This window comes from Python bivittatus, unplaced genomic scaffold, assembly GCF_059951505.1.
Source record: "Python bivittatus isolate LINGU-HERP-01145 unplaced genomic scaffold, Pbiv_v1 ctg000350_np1212, whole genome shotgun sequence".
Lineage (NCBI taxonomy): Eukaryota > Metazoa > Chordata > Lepidosauria > Squamata > Pythonidae > Python > Python bivittatus.
The window spans coordinates 13,711,694-13,733,917 of NW_028277074.1; the positions used below are offsets into that span (position 1 = coordinate 13,711,694).

The following is a 22,224-nucleotide window of genomic DNA, read 5'->3' on the forward strand; positions in this document are numbered from 1 at the left end:
CAAAAGTAGTGTTTTCTCCCTTGTGCCTTGAGCCTGACCTTGCAGTTCCTTTGCTGTACTTCAGTTCAATCTGTACATGGTAAGTTAGTTGCTTACAGGGACGGAGGCATGCCCCATTCCCTGTGGTCACTGGTTACTGCCCCCCATGGCTATTTTTGGGATGTCTACATCTGAAGAGAGGAACATGCCCATGGAAGCCTGAATCCCTCTGTGCTTTATAAACAGGGATTACATGGGTGATTTATATTTCTGATAATTTCTGAAGCACTAATTATAACTGGTCAAGGAGAAGTAGTGAGCGATTGGATTTCAATAGTAGACTGGAATGTTTTTGAACGGGTTCTTTGATGGACCAGTGGAATTGTGAATGGACCTTCCTTTCTTCCCGCCCTCTCTCCCTTGTTAAGTTGACAATAGTGCTGCTATGGCCGTGAAAGCCTTTGACAATAGTGCTGCTAGTTTCTCCTTTTAGCCCAAATGATCAGAAGAACAGTAATATTTTTTTCCTGCTCCCACACTTGTAGATATGCCAGGTGGAAACATCTTAAACATAAGGAGGTGGGGGTAGGCAGGGGATCGAGGTAGCAGGACTCATACAAAAGGTCTGTCAGTGAAAACTACATGACCTCAAAGACCTCCCCATGGAAAAGAAAGTGACTGGTTTTCTTTCCAAACATATGCAGAAAGAGCAGGGAAATCAATCAATTGGTAACCATGATCCAGACAGAACACCTGGCCAGTAGCATTGACAAACCTGAATGATAGATTTGAATCTGGACAGAAATGCATTAAGCTAGCTTCATTTCTAGCTGGTTTCGGCACAGGAAAAAAACCTGAAGGTTGCCACATGGAAAAGCCCTTAGTTTGTTGAGCATAATACAAAGTATGCTGGCTTTGATAGCAGCCCATAGCTTGTAATAATAACAAGGACTGTTTTGTATTTCCTTTATGGATAGAGTTCTAAATGTTCAGCATAGTTTCTCGAAACTAATTCAAAGTAACATACAGTAGTAAATGATAGCAGAATGATAGCAGTGATATGATTATCCCTCACATCTCTACTTTTCATCTCATTGGTATCTATATAAAAAGTTTGCATTATAAAAAAGAATCAGAAAAACAGGTGATGAATCATTTAATAATTAGCTATACTGTAACAATGCAAACACTGTTACCATTTACCTGACAGGAATCAATTCCTCCTTCGTCATATCCAGCACATATCATGTTTTCAGTAATATTGTACTCTGGCATCAGTTGCTTGCATTTCTGATGTGTTATAAGAGGAACTTCTGCTTCTTGCAATATACTTGCAATTGAACCTATGTGAAAACCAGAAGCATGTGCACTGATGTAGCTAATAACATGATACATAACAAGTAAGTCAAATAATATATTAAGTCATTCCAATATGACTTATTTCCAGAGTTGGCCCATGCAAGGCCCACTGGATTCTCACTGACAAAAAGTTACATCTAATGGAATCAAGGTGGCTGTCTTACCAATGTGGTTTTCACCTTCCAGCTCAGCTTGCATTTGCAAAAGATGGAAAAGGTGTCTCTGCATGCCTCCAAGCAGCACTTTCAGTAGCTGTCTGAAGGCATCTGATGAAGCTTCTATGCATGCATAGTGTATGCGTAAAGGCCTCCTCTCGAGATTGCAATAGCCAGAGAAGACTCAAAAGAGAGGCTTTCCTCTTAGAAGCAAGGGGGTTCAAACAGCTTTGAGGGGATGATTTACTTGTACTTTTGCCAGGCAAAGTGCCCCTTTGCAGATGTGCACAGCCCTATTAACACCACTGTATGTGGCTTCAAGTGCTGTGTTATGCAGTATGGATATAAACAAAATCCATAATGGATTATAGGAGCAGATTTGTGAGAGCTCACAGAATGGCTGGACAACCACCTCTTACAGAGTTTTCTAGCTTTCAGCTTGCTCCAGCAACCATTTTCCCCTCCCATCTATCTATTTTTGCTTCTCAACATCAAAAAGTAGATAGTTGTAAAAAAGGTGCTGGATTAGATGGTGTGACATTCTACCCCTGACCAGGGTTGGTCTTTGAATTTATAGTGACAGAGAATCATATTCATCAATCATCAATCCAACAAGAAGGGAGAAATAAATGTCTTTCTGCCCTCGCTTCTGCTTCTTTTACTAGAAGAGCCCTGGCATTTGGTGTCCCCAACATAAGTACACTCCAGCTGGAGGAATACAATAGCTGATGGTTGCGGCATCCTAAAAATGAACAGATTGATTATGGCAGAGATATGTTGTTTATAATTTTTATTGTCTGCACCCATGTGTGTAGTAACAACTGAGCACAACATTTCGTGCATCGCTATATTCCTTTAATGAGGTAGGCTCTAGTCCATTACCGTTTATGCCATAATAAATCTGCTAGTCTTGAAAGTGCTGCATGATGCTTTGTTCTTCCCTTATTTATTGGTACCTTTAAATATTGTTCTGCAAAAGACATTTATCGTGCATGGTCAACTTGTTGGCTTGGGACCTAAGTGACATTATGTGTACTTTTCATATTAAGCTGTAGTCTGATTTCATTGATCCCAATTTAGAAAAGTTTCTGTGCTTTGCAACTGCTAAATAAATATATGCATATTAATTGTAAATCCCACTAGCATATTTTGGGCCAAGGAATATGCTATGTGGGAGATCTATGCATAACTGAAAAGCAGCTATTCTAAGGCATTGCACTATTTAGCAAACCAGTTTTAACTGTTTAGCTGCATATTTTGCCTTTTTTTTTTTTGCTAAATTTACAGCCACTTGGGTATACTAAGGATTGCCTTTCTATATGTTTTTCTATATGTTTTTCTATATGCCTTTCTATATGTTTCTATATGTTTTCTGCAATCTACTTGCATAAATCAAGGCCATGTTCCATGTTCCTTGGCTATGTGCGATATAATGAGTTGCAATTATGAATAATGAATAAGGACTTTTCAGTGGTGGTTTCCATTATTTGAAATGTCTTTCTAGTCTAAATCTAATTTATTGTCAGTTGTATGTATTCTTTATGCAGTCCACTTAATATCCGGTTATTCAAGATGCCTTTATTAAAATAAAAATAAATTTTCTATGGTAATGTCTGTTTTAATCCTATTTATCTTCATCTTGGATTTAATCATAAAAAACTGCTGTTTTTGTTGTCTGCTGGAATTTTCACCTCTTTATGATTAGTTTATCATTTAATTATGTGGGAGATCAACAACTTCAGTGTTTTTCAGTAGTTTTAAAAAGGCAACTTTTTAAAAGACAAATCAAAGTTGTTGTTTTTTTAAATAACCATATACATTTTCCCACCGATTATGTTTGAATGGAAAATTAATGCCATGTTTAATGGATCTGTTTCATAAAATGTATTCTAATATTATGACAACTGATACATCTGAAAGAGAAATGCTTTTATACTCTAAATTATCTTGTAGTGACTGCATCAGGAAAATATAATAATATGAAGAGACAGGGTCTACCTTCATGATTCCAATAAGTGTTTTTTAACAGTGCGATGACGTACCTTGATGTGTGGTTTTTCCCCAGCCAGCAATAGAGCATTTAGTTCCTGGCAAAAATTGTTTATTTTTTTCTGGGAAGCAAATGGGCTGAATATAATCTGTGTGAAAGAAATAAACAATCAATTATAGCTATAATCTCCAGTCTCCATAATCTTTGATGATGACATTGCACAAATTGTTTTGCTGAAAAATAAGCCCCAAAGAAATTTAGTACTTTAGGGCTACTACTTTTATTGTCATGATTATTGGAAATTATATTGTAATTTTTCTTTTAGATTTGGAACTAGATCTGTTCATATCACAAAGGCAAAGCTGTAGCAGAAAAATATTTTACCTGTGTAATTCAGTCTAAATTGGAGATGCATCAAAGCAATGTCACTGTCTTTTGTTCGCTTATTATAATGGGGATTGATGATAATCTGATCAATCTCTTGGGTGACTGTTTGAGGATATCGTAGACTGAGATTTGTATGCAGACCAAGAACTGCTTTCCACTGAGATGGTTTTAAATTCCTCCTAAATCAAAATGACATATGCTTAAATCATGGACTGAAATAGCTTGTGAAATGTAATTTTTGTACTTTTTAACATTATGAACTATATTAACACAATATATTCAAACACAACTCTTCCTGATTTCAGTAGTTATTTCAGTACTACTGGGGTAAACCAGGGATAGGTTTATACTAATCCTTCAGATGTTTTGAGGACTTGTTCCCACAATCTCTTTCCATTGGTTGTGTAAGCTGGGAATCAAACTTTTAAGGGCCATCAAATTACTTATTCCTGTCTTATATCTAATGTTCCCAAGTTTATGGCAACTAGGAAGTAAGTTTTTGTAAAAAGATGGAAATCAGAAAACATTCTTGATAAGTTCTCAGGAAAATGGATGAGCAGCCAATTTACCCTTGCAGCTGTGTGACAGTCCAGTTTAATAGCAATGTTCTATTTTGCCCAGTTAGCTTTTACTGAATCTATATTATAGCTAATTTTCTTCTTCCCATCATCTATGATAGGAACTGTATGTCACTAGTATATTTAAGACAAAATATACTAATATATGGATGTAATACTATATGCATTATTATACTAAAATAGATACGTATGCTGGCTGTTCATACTAAGAACTGTAGTTTATCAAAATTGAACTATATACATTTCACACATTCCTTTTAATAAATTAAAAATAGGCAAAACTCAAATTATATGTTAAATTACTTAGAACTGCTACCAGCATTATAAACTCAAAGACTCCTTCAAGTCAAGCTCCATTCCTAAAGATTTTATGGTCACATGCATTTGTATTTCTTGGTAGCAATATGGAGGATACTGCCTACTTCCAGGATTTTTTTTAATCTCCCAGTCTAGCCTCTAGCTCTTGAATTTCTTAAGGGTCTCTTCTCCAACTATTAATTAGATCTGAATAAATTTGTAAAATTAGCCAATGTTGCTTTGATGCTGCTATCTGCTGTGACATCGATATTATACCTGCCATGTGTTTCTTAAGGGACTCACATTTCTAAACAAAATCTATAATGTTTGTAGTACACCGTAGAATCGAACAAAATATAGATTTTTTAAGAAACCAAAAAAACATTCGTTTGTGGGCATAGGCACCATATATTTGAAAATTGTTTCCAGGTTTATTGCTTCATGTCCATATACAGTAGTCTATTAAATCACACTGCATCCTTTGGGAGATAATGTCTCACAGAGTGGTAAGTATAAGATGAAAGCTGTACTTTTATTATTTCTTCAACCCTGTTGAGCTAAAAAAGTACTTGTTTTTAAACTAAGCTGCTTGGCTATGAGTAATGTGTTCTATTATTGAGCAGTGATATGCTAGCAATAATGTAGCTGAGACACTGCAGAGACCTGATACATACGCAACAAAACAGCTCTGAAGAGAGAGGAGCTGATGGCTTTTACAAGGACAGGAACAGCTCAGGTTATGATTCAGAATAAAGTAGCCCTCACTTAATAACTGTTTGTTTAATGATGGTTTAAAGTTACAATGGCCTTTGAAAAAGTGATTTAAGACCTTTACTCACACTTACAACTATTGCAAACCATCGCACCACCCCCCGTGGTCAAGTGATTGTGATTTGCAACCTTTTTTACAATGGCCATTAAGCGAATCATTGTGGTTGTTAAGTGAATCATGTAGTCGTTAAGTGAATTCCACCAAAAATCATCTATTGGGGAAACTGGATTTGCTTAATGACAGTTGTAAAAATGGTTGTAAAATTGGGTCTGGTGACTCACTTAACAACCACCCCACTTAACATCCAATTTTACGGTCCCTATTGTGGTTGTTAAGCAAGGACTACCTGTATGTTAGCACAAGCCTGAGTGATATTGCTGTTGCTGTTAACAGATATTGCAAATTCTTAAGATAGACGATAATGAATAACTTCATTAGTTATGTTTCATATGGCCTGTTAAGCTGCATTTATCTAAGACATGAGGTCATTCTTTAATCACATGTCGGACAACACTCCAGGGGAGTAATACAGATATTCAATTGATTGTATTTAAAATGGAACACTTAGCCTAGTATAGCCTTTATAATGCAGATAACTACATTAAATCATTCTTGATTTACTTATATCTGAATAGTAACTAATGAAATGTACAGTTGAAAGTAATCTGAAGAATCAGCACCCTTGGATTCCATTTTTAGTGATGAAACTCTTTGAATATATCAGATACATTACAAGAAAAAGTTCAGATTTTAATATTCTGTAGAAAGCTTTGCAATGTGTAATGTGATCAGTGGTGATGGAGTCAACAAAAAGTCCAACCAACTCCCAATTAATGTTTTAACAGCATCAGGAGTAATATTTCTTATATCACTAAGATGCATTCTTTAACATGTAGGTATGCATATTTTAATATTCAAAGGTGGGTATATAAGGCCCTAGGTTTTGGGGGTTTTTTTAATGATGCATGCCCAGTTAATAAATTAACTTTTGACCACCAAGACTGTCCTGTTTGCCTTCCTATTCACAAAGTATTTACAAGAACCTGCTGCTTGTTAGGGAATAAGGGTGTTCATTACATTCCTCTCACATATTTCCCATAGTTCATAGTCTCCTATGACAAATATTAAAGAAATGTAGATAAATAAGCAATTACATGAAACTGCTCTAATCTAGATTCCTTGTTCTGATAAATGTTGAACGTTCTATCAATCCAACACACGTTCATGTACCAGAATCAATATAAGAGGTCGATAGGGTTATATGATTGCTTTTATTAGAACCCAAGATCTGATAACTAGATCCAAGCAAACAACAGAGGCCCTGGCTCAATTTGAAATGTGAGCTAGAATGATCATTTGAGGAAAGGACTGATGCAGATGCTCTGTTTCATGTAATGCTATCTCATCTAGTCTGCAAAAATCAGTATTACTATTAGATGAAAGCAAAGAGATATGTAATACTCCAACTCTTTGCTGTTTTTCATAGTGCCACATATTTTTGCAGCCCAGATATGAAAGGCTTAAGTTTTGGGGTACCTGAAAATAGCTTTCATTGTTGTGCTAGTGGCATAAAAATGCATGTTTTTACAATTTCTAAAATTATCTTACCTCTCAGTGCCATATCCTGGTAAATGAATGCTTCCCCATAAGGAACCACTATGTGTGTGTGTGCCTGTCTGTCTGTCTCTGTGTACACACACACACACACACACACACACACACACATTTCTCAGCAGTTGCTTACTCCTGGAAGTGAGTGATCCTGGATCATTTATAGCAGTATAAAAATACTGACAAGGGCCAGAAATTATCAGGTCCTGTCACATCCTAATAATATAGGAGCAGGTATTCTGTTGCAGTTAAAAAGGATGGTGTTTCATTCCACTTATTTTGAAGGGCCTTAAAGACCTGGCTCTTTGCCCAGGCCTTTGGAGAGGACAATTGATGCCCCTTTCTTCCTTTCTCTTCCCCTTTGGTTTTATTTTCTTTGCCATCGTTGTTACTTTGTCTTATGCTGTTTTTGCAGGTTTTTTTGTATTGTTTTCTGTTTTTTAAACGTTTTAACAATTGCAAACTGCCCAGAGTTGCTGGGAGTCAGGCAGCATATAAATTATTAGTAGTATTAGTGTAGTTGGTCACACAGTCAGCCAGGTGTTTAGACTGGATTTGGCATTCTCATCCACTTATTGAGTCCTTCCCAAGGACCTGGGGTTTGCTCTCTTTGATGGTGTTAAAGGTATCGTCGCAGGATATAAGCTTTTCCAAGTAAAACTGCCTTTTGCAATTGACTGATGGTGATTTTGTCAATGCCAATGGTGTTCAAGTGGTGCTCCTGACATTTTGGGATTGCACCTAAGGCTCCTATAACCATTGGTACTATCTTTTCTTTCTTTTGCTGTAGTCGTTCTACTTCTACTTGCAGGTCTTTTTATCTTGCAATTTTCTCCAGTTCTTTCTCTTCTATTCTGTTGTCTACAGGTGTTGCAATGTCCACTATCCAGACTTTTATGTCTTTAGAAGAGAATATATGTAGCTCAGGGTTGAACTGTAGAGTCCTTGGAATTCTTTGAGCTTGGTTGTTTTCTTGCAAACATTTCATTACCTAGCTAGGTAACATCTTCACTGCTAGAATGGAGTGGGGTTTGCTCTCTATTTAGCAGCCACTGTATATAAACAGAGAGCAAACCCCACTCCATTCTAGCACTGAAGATGTTACCTAGCCAGATAACAAAACGTTTGCAAGAAAACAACCAAGCTCAGAGAACCCCATGGACTCCACAGTTTTTTGTCTTTCTTGTCAACAGTTGTTAAGTCTGGGGTGTTGTGTGGCAGGTGCTTGTCTGTTTGAATGCTAAAGTCCCAGAGCACTTTAGCTTCTTCATTTTCTATCACTGTCTATTTTGTGGACAGTTCAGTTCAGCCTACCAGTTCTTGCTTGCAGGCAAATAGTATTTCTTGCAGATATTCTAATGTAGTAGTAGTAGTAGTATACATTTTTGGTATACCACAGAGTGATAGAATTATTGCTTTAATGTCACTTTAGCAGCCATTTATGAATGGCTAAAACTATTCACCTCATTTATACTTTATCCCATAAGGGGTTTTATCCAATAATGCAACTATCAATGATAGTCATGGTGCTTTCCTTAAGTCCTGTCTTAAGGTAAAGTCTTTTTTACGAAAGGTGTTTTTTATTTTTATTTTTTAATTCATTTGGTATATTATTTTGGAAAAAATGGGTGATATTTCATGTACTAATAATAATAGCAATAATTCAAGTGAACTCCTGCTGAATTGAATGATACAACAACTTTAAATGTGATTCTCATGCAACCATATTGCTGATCTTCACTGTAGTGTAATATCAGATAAGATACTATACATTTATAATATATTATTAGAGAGGCATGGGCTACATATACTTTGTCACTACTTTATCTTTTAACTCTCCATGAAAGGTCAGATAAATATTGACACCAAACAAGTCTGAAAAAAAAATAGATTAAGAGATAAAACACAAGAACTGTAGAATTCTGGAAATAAAATTACCCATATACACAATGTGCAGCTGTGACTAGCCATTCATTGTTGATAAGAGAAGCCCCACAGGTTGGCATGGAATTGAAATATAGCAAGACCATCCAAGGCCAAGCACCTTCCTGAGCATCAGAACCACCAACAATTTTCGGTCTATATTTCTGGGCAATCATTCTTTTTCCACAAGCTATAGGCAAGGAAAATAAAAAGTTAAAAGTATGCATTTTGAGGAATAATCAGGTATGCTAATCTTACCTACTCAGTAATAGTCTTGAATATTCTTTTCTTGAATATATATATATTTTTCCTTAGGTCAGTATAGAAATATATGTTGATCTTTAAGGTGACTAAACATATTTAAGCCCACATACACATATATCTATATAGATATAACCCTCAAAGCAACATTTTCACTAAATATTTATGACAGTTAATCCTTTATTTCTTTAATGTTGAAGATTTCCCCAAACTCAAGGCTGTCAGCTAACTTTGGGAATTATTTTAGGGTAGCACATTTAACTTATCCTGTATTATTATTTTCTGTTAAAACTATAACTGGGCAAATAATGTATTCTGTTGTAATTGTTTTTGTTGTTGTTATTACAATTCCAACTCACTAATGGAAAAAGATATTGCTTTTGAAATTCAAGGTATTAAGAAAATGTCAGTGAAAATTGTCAAGGTAAGGTGAAAGATTAGTATAACAGCTGAGGGTTATTTCACTGTATAATCAACACTATAGCAATTTTCAGCCTCCCTTGTTTTATATACTTCAAGATCATCTTATATTAACCGTTGTTATGAAACTCCTTCCATAGGCTTTTTTTTTTTAGAATAATGAAGAGTATTGTAAGGTAAACAATATCAATATACCTTCTGCCATGTTTCCACACTATTTAAAGTCAAAAGCATCAAAGAAATTTTAATCATATTCCAAAATACCCTAAGAATGAAATAAAAAGTAGCTGTAAAGTTGTGAGGGGGAAAAAAAAAAAGGTTCCAGTAAACTATGTAATAGATCTTTTGCCCTATGTAATATATCTATCTGGATTTTGGTCAGCTTGAGAAATGGCAGACTTATTATAATAGCAGTATGAAAATATGCAATGAAATCTCTTTCTTTCTCTCTTCCTCTCATACACACACACACTAAATGCTACCTATATTTTTATAAATAAAAATATAAAGAAATGGGTGAAAATAATGCAACAATAATATATGCTCAAAAACATAAATTCTGAATAAATTCTAAAGAATCCTAAAAAAATGACATGAAAAATGCAGCAGAAAAAAAGGCAGACTGACACAATATAAACAGAAAACATATTGGGAAAAACATAAACAGTTACCTTTGATGCTGAATTTTTTATTTTTTTTATTTTTCATAAACTTACATTTACCACTGCATCGCAAGTGAATCACCAAATTATTGAAGCACTGTACCCTAGAAAGAGAGCATGTTTAACACATTTCAGATAATAAAGTCCAGACATCGAGAATGTACATTTCTATCAAAGGCAACATTCCATTTATCAACAGATGCATTTTACATTTTGTAAAACACTGGAAATAATCTAAAATATTATTTAATCTCTCTTTGATGAAGAATGACCAAAAATGTTTTTAAAAGAGCCAATCAATTCTTAATACATATTCCTCCATAATAATTAATCTTAGGAAAGGATACATTTTAGAATTCTCTAGCTTCTATCTATCACTTACATCTTTGTCACTATGACCCAAGATTTTTTTTTTAAATGTTAGCTTGATGGAAAGCAATACTACTATTACAGATATAATGCTCTCCATGAAAATTTTAGAAATTGGCCAAGAAGAAATACTCACCATGTTGGCCATAAAGAGGGGAAAAAAATTAAATGACACACTAGGCTAGACTGGGCCAACTGAACTTTTACAATCAGTGTGAGCTTTCACATGTCTTAGAATCTTTCATCTGGCAATAAGATGAAAGTCCAAGAGAGAGAGAACAAGAAGGGGGAATGGTAGAGTTTTGAGCCAACTTCACATGTAGTAGCTAGAGTTAGGACATGGCTATTGGTAGCAAACAATGATGTCAAAATGCTAACATATGCATCATGACATTATCATGCAAATGGCACAATTGTGTAAAGATGTCATGACACCTGACACAAATATATAAGTCACATGATTTGTGCCATGATATCATGACATGCATTGCTATTTGCCTCTCTACAGATGCCATCTCTCTGCAGACATACAACTGTAGCTTATCAATTGCAGAAGATGCTATCTTCCAGAGCTTGTTGGGACAAAGGAACAAGAAAATGATTATGAAAATATGAATTCCAGTTATAAAAAAATATTCCCATCCTTGGTAAGAAATACATATCCCTTGGATCAGACTGACTCCAGCATTTCTGTGATCCAATTGCTTAAAGAGTTTTTAAAGAGAGCTATAGATGCTGTGTTTGTGCCAAAAGTTAATACACCATAGATCAGCAATGTATCTTTGTGTTTCATGGATAAAAATAGCAAGTCAAGTCTCTGAGTTGACTAGCTGACTTCATGGACATAACCGTGTAGTTTTATGATCACAACACAAAAGTGGTTTGCCTCTGTCTTCTCTTGGGAGGTTTTTTGATTTTTCAATCTAGCCTAGGGTGCTGGAATTCCATTAAATCTCCCATCCATGTACTGACCAGGCACAGTCCTTTTTAGCTTCTGGTCCCAGGCAAAACCATCCACATGCCACCACTTGCTAAGACACAATAGATTAACCTCAATATAATTACATATAAGAAACATAATATTGCTTCTTTGCAATGTGATATTTCTCTATTAACTGATAGTGTGCATGTTTATTTCCTGATATTCAGATCACCTTTTTCTCTAATCTGTGTCAGATTTTACTTCAGTGTGTAGCTAGAAAGTTGAATAAGTTAAGCTGCTTGCTTGATATAGTTTTCCATTGAGTTTATACTGGCCGGGGTCGGGGGTGGGGGTGGGGAACTAACCATTGTCAGTATTCTCTTCATAGAGAAAGAGCAAACAACCTGAAATCTCAAGGTAACATGCAGCTCCATCTCTTTTTTTGCAGTCCCACAGCTTATTTGGATTGAAATAGATTTCAGACAGTTAAAAAAAAAAGTGGGGGGGGGGAGAGGAAATACCCCCACACACATACACACCAATTAGACATAGGGTCAAGTTCAATTAAAAAAAAAATTAGAGTATGAAACTCTAATACCAGAATACCTACTAGATAGCCTTCCCCTATTATACATGCATTGATGCTATGATTGAGCAATGAGATTCTATTGCAGGCCTGTGAATTGTGATCCTATAGTGACTTCTTAGTGATGGAACCTGCACTTTGGAATAATCCCCCAACATTTTAGGGCCACCTACCACTATATTGTATAGGCAGTTAAGAACTATTGTTTCACTGTCCCTGTGTGGATGAATTCCACCCATTTTAATGCACATGTTTTATATTACTGTAACTATTGTTGTTTTATTATTGTTTTAAATTTGATTGTAAGCAGTGCAATGTTTTTAAAGAAATACATTCTTATGAATACAATGACTGAAATAAATACTGATGCAAAAATAAATTCCTGATGTATATCTGCTTAATACAAGCACAGACCACCCTAACAGTAACTTGTGCTGCCTTTATTACAAGTAAAAATAAAGTCTTTTGTTTATTTATTTATGGTCCAAGACCAAGTCAAAGATTAAGTCAATATACAGTATATCACTATCCACTCTACAAATCTGAGGTGCTCTTAATATTGTTCACTTTTAATTGTACAATATCACTAAACATGCCTAGCTTTAGAACTTATTTTATTAAATTGATTTTAAAACTACATTTCTAGTTTCTATTGGATTTCTGAGAATGGCTAAAAATCCAAAAACAAAATAAAGTTGCATATAGGGATATAAAAGCAAATTGTAACACATTTTTAATTTAATGGCTGGTCCTATCAAAATGAATTCTCTCCATGGGAATGAAATGAATTGGCATCCTTCTTTCTCTGCTCAAATATCTGCTGCAGTTCTATTGTTTGCAAGAAAGGTGCTTGACTTAAATGCCCTCTCCATCCATGTGCTACACTTTTTCTCAAGTGTCTCTTCCCCCATTTTTTTAGTTCAAAAACTTTATATTGGAGGGACAGTTGAAAACAAAAATATATACAAAGCTTTTTGATGAATTAAAATGTTTAAAAAGATGCCCTGTTAACACTACTTTATTAATATAACATTAAAAATATTATGCTATATATATTGTACACCAAATACTAAATAAATACAACATACAAATCTGACAGTTGGCAGCTCTTCATAGGCCAAGCTAGATGGCAACACATAATTGAGCTTGGCTGATCTCAAAAATCTAGGCAGGATCTAATCTGGTAATGATTGTTGGAAATCTAAGAATTGGAATTTAGAAGCAGAATTGGGGGTGGGGGAGAAGAAAGCCTGTCCGGAAGAAGGTAAATGGGTTCTGTATTGTTTGCCATATCCATAAAGTTACCTGCACTCAAGATTGATTCAAGAGAAATTTTACAATTACTGATTCTTAATATCATAATGTTAAGTGGTTTAAACAACTCTTATTATTTTGACTCATATCACTGATGTTTTTGTTACTGAGGAGACTGTTACTTTGACTTAAATGTTCATTTAATCTGTAAAGTTTTGTTAGTTTATATGGAAATCACCATACCTTTTGACAAATTTTTATCCATAAATTATGAAAAAGCTAAGTAGTAAAAAGGAAAAGAAAAAAAATAGAAATTCACAGTTGACATATTTTCAGTGGTTCATCATCATTCTTAAATGTCATTTATAAAGCCTTACCTTGGTGTTAGTATGAAGCTGCTGTTAGCTGTTTTTGTAACTTCTACAAATGGACCTGCCCCAGTAAACAAGACAGGGGACGATTTGTTCTCACTTCTGTAAGGAAAAACATTGCTTAAAACATATTCTTCTAGTTATAATAAAAATGTCATATAAATAATTGTGCTGAAGATAGGCACTATTTGTGGCTTTAGTAAGACAAAGAACTTACTTCTTCTTAGACACATTTCTTACAGCACATTTTTGAAATGATTATTGTTATGAAGAAACATGCTAAACTGAACAATCAAAATATGAACTGCCTACACTTTCAGCTACACAAGGATGTCACAAAGAAAAATGGGTTTACTACAGTGTGGAACCTTTTTTGGGGGATTTGGGCTAGAAACTGCCCAAACTGATGGCCAAAGCAAATAGATTGGAAGAAGGGAATAAAGTAACTGAGTTACTTGCTTTGTCTCCCTCCTCTGAAATGAGTCATTAACCCTGTGAATGCTAAAAGTGCCCTAATGTTCACCAACATGTAATTGAATGTTATAATAGCATAATTCAGTATAGCTAGGGGGGAAAAACTGGTTTGGGGATCAATGCAAAGAGTAATTAAAGCAATTTACAGGTAATCTTATGACAACAATTGGGACTGGAATTTCCATTGTTAAGCAATGTGGTCATAAAGCAAGACATCAAGAGACTGCATCACTTAGTGATGGCAATCCTGGCACTCCCCATTGCCATCGTTAAGCAAATTTACTCAAGTGACTTGCAACCTCCCCTGCTGGCTTCCCCACTGACTTTGCGTGTGGGAAGCTGGCAGGAAGGGGAAGGTTGCAAATGGTGATCACATGATTGTGGGGTGCTTGGCACTGGTCAAAAGTGCAAATGGGTTGCCAAGCACCTAGATCACAATCACGTGACCGTGGGGGCACTGCAACGGCTGTAACTTCAGGAAGCAGTCATAAGTCCATTATTTTCAGCAGCATTGTAACTTCAGATGGTTGCTGAACAATGGTTGTAATGTGAAGACTAACTGTACTGTTTGTCAATTAAGGGCTTCTATCAACAACACAACATTTTTATTGAAATTAACTACTATAACTGCATTGAATGTATATAAAGTGCTGTGCATTATTATTTAATCTTATTAATAAATTAGTTTTGCTCATTTTCTGCAGAGAACTGATTTATTATTAAACTATGGGCTTTATTTATTTGTTTACTTATTTATTGCATGTTCACACTTCAGTAATAAACTAGAGTTAGTCATTTGTTGACATTGTTTCCCATTCAGAAACTGCATTTGTGCATCCTCCTGTCTGATCTAAACATGGGAATATTGCAGCCATTTATATGTGATTAAGAATTCTGCATAATAATAAACTATACATTATTCAGAAATGAATTTAAACATAATCTCCTAGCTTAGTTCCAATGTAAAAGTGCTGGTATGTTGGTGAGGGAGAAAGTCATAGGGGAGAGAAGGTAAGTTGTTATCATTTAGGACTTAATTACCACTGCATTATACAACATTAATATACAATGGTATAGTATTACACATGAAACTTCAAGCAGGTTTTACTCTTGCATATTGAGAAAATGAAAATATAGACCAAATTCTATACCAAATGTTAGAATAAATTTAATAGAAGTACTTGAAAAATTGTCAGGATATCCTAGAAAGTTGAAACAGGTCTAGCTGAAGCTAGTATGAAAATAGTAGTGGGTAATAAACCAACATTTGGAAGATTTCCATTCTCTCATTTTCCATGGGTGTTTTTTTGGGGGGGGTGAGTGTGTGCTGTTGCCATATTGTTGCCAGCAAAGTTGTTGTTGTTTGTTTTTAAAAGAGGTTTTCTAAATAGCAGAAAGGAGAAAGATTTCCAAGTGAAGTTTCCAGAGCTATTCTGGATTTGACAGATAAATTTCAGTTTTTGTAATAAGCTTTCTGGAAGTTTATTCATTTATTTCTAAAATGTATATTGCCAGTTAATGGCACTTAAAGACTTAATATTAAAAGAGTAACATAAAACCACAATGAAAGGCATAATTTAAAATGCTTTATAACACAGTAATAAAAATAACAATAACATTCAGCATTGCTGGACGTGAACAGCCCAAAACATCATACATATCAACATTCTTTTTCCTGACAAAAGTGTAATCAAGTTGGCATTAGCCAGACTTACCTTAGCCCCTGAGGAAAGTTCCTGCTGCTGAAAAGGCCAGCTACATTGTATGGAACATTAATTAGAGCTTTAAATTTATACCTGTCCTTTCTTCCAAAGCAATATTATAAGCCATTGTATCTTCCATATACTGCATTAGTGGAAGAATATTAGCTCTGAAAGAAAATATAATTTAAAAAACCTTACTTACCCTAGTCCTAACAAGTTGCAGATACTGGATGATGATTCTTCAGTCCACTCATCAGCACAAGCTAAATGCCATTTATTCTGAATGTTGAATTGGACCAACCCGCTGGAGCTGAGAGAACCATTGATCAAGCGCACTGTTATAAAAATATGTTTTAACATATAATACAGATTGAGAGTTATTTTTATTCATAGTGATCTGCCTATGCTCAAGTTCAAATTCATTAAATGTGAAAAAACATCTTCCTGTTTTTCCTTGTCAAAAACCAAAGCAAAAAATAAAACTAGATTTTGAAATGAGCATTTTAAAAAAATTATACACCATTTTCCTGTATTCCATTTGTGTGTTTAGCACTGATTATTCCATAGTTGTTCTTGCATTATTTGGGATTCATATAAACAGTGGGTTTACCAAGTGGGGACCCATGGACCTTGGGATGATGGTCCATCTGATATAGTATATCGGTCAGAAGCATTTAGATAATCCAAAGGAAGAAGTATTTAGCCTTCTAGATGTTGCTAACCTAGATTTTCTGGTATCCCCAGTAAGTATAGCCAATGGCAATGGATAGTATGTAGGCAGAAACTGCAATTAAGTCACTTCCAGATTTCCACAAAATTCTCACTGCTGACAAGGCCAATAAGAAACAATCTGAAAAGTTGGCATGATTTATTTATTTATTTATGATTTATTTATTACCATATGTTTAAATGAGGTCTATAGCTTTAATTTGGGTCTGAATATTACAATCACTACTATCTAATTGCAAATCTATTGGATCTGCATGGAAAGTATTTCCTGCATTCAGATTTTTAACCTGCTAAGGAAATTTTTGCAAAATGTTCCTAATTTTTAAATATTGTATGCTTTGTGTGCTATGAATCTGCTATGAAAAGCAAAAATAAAGTTTTCTCCACCTTCAGTAAACATACTAGGAGACTTATTTTGCTTTAGGACACATGTAAAGTTAAGGAAGATGTGTAAGATACCTGACAAGAAATGTCTTACAAATGATTTTTGTACTAACAATTATGATTCATCCAGTGTGAGGCAAAGAACTATGTCTATAAATCTGAGCATCTATCCGCACATACCATTAAGTTGGACAGCTCTTACAGACAATTAATGGTTACTACTACTTTTTTTTTAACCAGCCCTCATCATCATTTTACCATGGATCTGCATGTAAAATGTTGTGCGGAGCCTATTATTTTTGGTTTATGTGAAACAGAGCTATATACAGAACATTTAATTTTGGAAATAACTACCTCCACAGATGGTGCTGTGACAACAGCTGTCATTGTTGTCAAAGTAACCTGCATCTGTGTTGTGAAACAGTTGAAATGTGGCTCTCCACAGCTGTTTTGCGCTCCTGTCAAACACTTTTATTGGGCTTACATTTGATCCTAAACTAAATTTCCTTGAAAAGAAGATTAAGGATGCTTTTTTTGGCATGTGCTGAGCAGAATATATATAAGTCTGCATGGCAGGAGTGCCATTGCTCCCATGTACATAAAGAATCCCCAAATCAGAATGAATATATTTCAGTTCAGGATATTAGATTGAAGTCATCAGTTTTCAACATTTTCTACTTTCACTGCATAGAGAAGGAGACACACACAAGGAGGTAAAATAAAATTGTGTACAGATTTTGTTTTTGTAGTGCAATGGTTGGACAGCCTCCTTTCATAAAGATTGTGCCCCCTCTCTGAAAGGGGTGTGTGGCTCCTCAAAAATCTACTTAGCTTTACTGCCCACTTTAGCAGGGCAGTTTTCCAGCCGTTTTCCAGCATGTGGTTGCCAGAGGACTGTGTGTGTTTTTACATTCCTACTCTTTTATTGAAAGCTTAACCACACAGGAGCACATTTCTTTCTCACCCTACAAGAGTTACAGAACCCAAGGAACGTTTGGAATTTTGCTTTATTGTACATCAAGCTTTATGAAGAGTGCTTATCACTTTGAAAATAGTTATCCTCCCTGGATTTGGAATTAGAAATGTTTTTGTATTTATAAATAAAATATTTACCACAATTTGCTTCATCGGAATTATCTTTACAGTGCTGGGATTGATCACAAATGTGAACCTGAGGTATACACTCTCCACTTCTACACTGATAATAATTGAGTCCACATGGAGCTGTTAATGAAGAAGACATACATACTATGTTACATGAAAATCAATTAATAAGTTACTAGTTTTAATGAACTAAATTTTATAATGCAGAGCACATTTCTCATATCTCATGTATAAGGTATATGTTTAACATATCTTGTTTGTTACTCCTGATACACAATGAGTAATTTCAAGAGACGAGCACTGAAAGTAAGCACGAACTATAATTAATAGAGAATTCTCTTAAAGAGGGACCACTCTAAAGGCCAGATGACACTTGGGCCAATGATAACCCAAAAGTTAACTATCTCTGTTCTTCCTTGTTCATAATTTAAAGTGAAGAAAAGTAGCCAGAAAAATGTTTAAACTTTTTCCTCATGCTGTTTTGTCTCTGAAAAGCTACTTCCAAGAAATTTTAGAATTTGAAAAAGACATTTATGAAATAAAGATAGATAGGGTTTTCACATTACTTTAAGCCATGCTTCCTTTAATCATAATTTATTGAATAAATCATAAATGTCTGGTTTGCACAATACAGCATGCAGAACTGAATGGACCATTCCACAGCTGTTATAAGGATGTATCGTGCAGGAAGGAATTTAATGGGATATACAGCCAAGAAGGGAATTATTAATCTGCCGCTTCCTGGCTGCTAATCATCCTTCTCCATAGAGTAACAGTGGGCTCCCATGCATTGCTATTGATTGATTGTTTTTTGTACCTTTATTGTGTACATAGCTGCTTTAAATTGTTTTCTATTTTCTCTTTTTATACAAATATGCTTTGATTAGGGACGTATACCAATGCAGTAAAATGAATCAATCAATAAGTAATCAGTCAAGATTATACTGGAGGTGAAAATTTATCATTGACCTGGACTAAAGTATAAAGTAAATTAAGAGTGACTCAGAGAGAAGCACTTGGAAATGAAGGATATTCTCTCTCTCTCTCTTTCTCCCTCCCCCCACCCCACTCTTTCCTATGCCTTTGTGTGGTATGTGGAAACTCACCTGACATGCCTAGATGGTAACCTGTAGTAAAATTGGCTACAAATCCTTTTCTGGTTCCAGATTTGTCTGTATTGAAGAGCACAGTCATTTGGTGAGTTGTAGAGAATACATCTGGCACTGGGGATTTTCCAGTATATACAGCTTCATAGTAGGAAAAAAAAATATAGTTTAGATATACTTCCAAAGACTAATGGAGTTTTGTTACACATTAGAATGATAGAAAATAAAACAAGCATAGGACTGAAAAAGATCTACTTTCTTTCATCCATATTTACTGAACATGATCTTCCAAGCTTAATCTAGGAAAAACAAATGAACCAACCAACACTGATTAAATATTCTGACAAATGCTAAACTTTAAATGTGCTTTATTTATAGATGATATTGAATATAGTCTAAATTAAAATATGCACTTGCTTTATAGTTTTGGTTTGGAAATTTATCTGGATTGCATCCAAGCTGTATAATATATCAGAAAGACTGATTTTCTGTAAGAGTTCTCTCTGACGACTTGTCACTACTTCCAGGAGTCTTTGGCATTTCATATAGCAAGTGATACAATGATACAACAGTACATGACAAAGAAAATATTCACACTGGAATCTTCTTAGTTTCCCCAATACTGCAGATTTTTAAATTAATTTAAATTATAGCAATCAACTTGAAAGTTCAAATTATATATATGAATGTATTCACCTCACATTTTATCTGCAATATTACTGTTATTGAACATTTTTATGAATGAAAATTATATTCTCACACTCAGCTCATGGGAATTTCAGGTTTCTGGAATTATTAAAAAGTACTGTATATATTTTTCACTGTGTATTATTTTTAAAAGTACAACACAATCAGAGAAGTATTATAATTCAGCATAATTTTTCAGATATATTGATAGGCTATGTACTTGCCCAATAATAAAGATTCAGCTCCTCTACCATCTCTGATTTCTACAACATCATAAATATTTTCCAGATCAAGATACTGGAAATGAAGTTGAATATTTTTTCCTTTTTCTGCATTCAAATGCCATACACCTAGAATTATAAATTTTAAGAAGGATATTAAACATAGTCCCCTAAACCAAAAGTACTAATTTGTCAATAGTTTCCATAAAGACATCCATGAAGCAGTTTTCACAGTTAACCATCATCATCATTCTTTATTACAGTCCAACACCAGTACAATATAAGTGAAAACACCTCAAAATCAACTCCAGAGTATAATAGCATTACAACATGGAGTGCTGACTGGAAGGATAAAGGAAGCTTAGTTGGTCTCTTGCCAGATAGTAGTAGAAGTGGTGGGCAGGATCAGAGGTGAAGACCACAAGGTTTGGGCTCCTGTGGCTGCTAGGAATAGATCACTAATGTGATGGCTGCCATGAGATGTTGGGTGACTGGAAAGATAGAAAGTCAAGAACAACATTTGGATGGAAAATGAAAATGAATAGAAACAGTGAGAAGAACAATGTCCAAGCAGCAACAATGTGATGGAGGTTTGGTGCAATTCTTTTTGGAGGTCAAACCAGTCAATCTTAAAGGAAATCAACCCTGATTGCTCATTGGAAGGATTGATACTGAAGCTCAAGCTCAGATACTTTGTTCACCTGATGTGAAGAGAGGACTCTTTGGAAAAGACCCTGATGCTGGGAAAGATTGAAGGCAAAAGGAGAAGAGGACGGCAGAGAATGAGATGGTTAGATAGCATCACTGAAGCAATGAGCATGAAACTGAGCAAACTCAGGGAGGCAGTGAAGGACAGGAAGGCCTGGCGCAATATGGTTTGTGGGGTCACGAAGAGTCGGACACGACTTAACGACTGAACAACAACAACAAAGGATAACCAAGAGACCAGATTGGAGACATGTGATGCATAAGAGATACCACTGGCTGTCTTTCTCCTTACTTTCCTGGGATAGTTGCAGTTATGTCATGAGAGAAAAATGGGATAAGAAATTTCCCACTCTGCACCAGAAACAGTAAGTGAAGTGGCCAGGGGAAAAAGGAAAAAAAAAGACTTTTTTAAAAGATTGGAATTCTTATATGGACTTTTTGATGAAAGAAGAAAAGACTGACTTCTTTTCTTTTTTTTTCTTTTGTTAGAATATTCTCATGGGAAGAAGAACAAATCGCTTATCTCCAAACATTGTTTTGACTGCAAAAGTCAGGCCATCTGCATTTGTTTTTTCTAGTTTGCACGTATACTGCTATTTACTGCCACCTATTGGCGTCTGTATGCTAGTTACCTAAGGGGAGGTGCATAGTGTCAATAAATTGTGGGTGATTATATGCCTCACTGCTTAGTAGGATTTTAGTCATCATATAATCAGTTTTATAGGTTATGTAGTAGTAACTAATAATTAAGTAGTGTACCTCTTCTCTGAGAGTGTTTTGGCTAGAGACTTTGTTAAACTTGTGTATCGGATAAGTCTTGGATCCACATATATGAGAAGAAGTGATTTTTTCTATGTTTTGCATGAAACTTGTATTTTATGTAGTTTTTATTTTTTCTCAATAAACAACCAGATATGTTTTATAACTTCTGGTTGGATTTCTTTGGATAACAAAATAAGGACATTGCATTCTTTAAATCTCTCTAACGCTGGGGTGTATTTTTGGTGTAGAATGTGGCCATATCTGCATTCTGCCTAACATCTTTTTCATTTTTTATACTTTTATTGTAGGTAAAATTCTAATAAAAATATTTAAAAACGAGAAAGAAACAGTAAATAAAGTAATACTGTATATCCTGCAGTAGGAATACAGAGGAAGCCTGATGAACACAAGGTCCTAGTAGGAGTAAAGCATTGTGGGAGGGGTGTCCAA

At 35.0% G+C, this 22,224-nt stretch overlaps 1 protein-coding gene across 6 annotated transcripts in view; it reads right to left on the minus strand.

Annotated features, from left to right (window-relative positions):
- Window positions 1–22,224, minus strand: part of TMPRSS15 (transmembrane serine protease 15) — a 90,148-nt gene that overhangs the window by 20,660 nt on the left and 47,264 nt on the right. For all 6 annotated transcript variants that reach the window (XM_088144601.1, XM_088144600.1, XM_088144598.1 and 3 more), the window contains 10 exons: window positions 20,308–20,433; window positions 19,397–19,537; window positions 18,300–18,410; window positions 16,276–16,408; window positions 13,903–13,998; window positions 10,449–10,498; window positions 9,067–9,241; window positions 3,868–4,049; window positions 3,536–3,631; window positions 1,183–1,322 (listed from right to left, as the gene is read on the minus strand). In XM_088144601.1, the coding sequence (XP_088000727.1) occupies window positions 1,183–1,322; window positions 3,536–3,631; window positions 3,868–4,049; window positions 9,067–9,241; window positions 10,449–10,498; window positions 13,903–13,998; window positions 16,276–16,408; window positions 18,300–18,410; window positions 19,397–19,537; window positions 20,308–20,433 (1,250 nt within the window). The remainder of the gene's footprint in view (window positions 1–1,182; window positions 1,323–3,535; window positions 3,632–3,867; window positions 4,050–9,066; window positions 9,242–10,448; window positions 10,499–13,902; window positions 13,999–16,275; window positions 16,409–18,299; window positions 18,411–19,396; window positions 19,538–20,307; window positions 20,434–22,224) is intronic.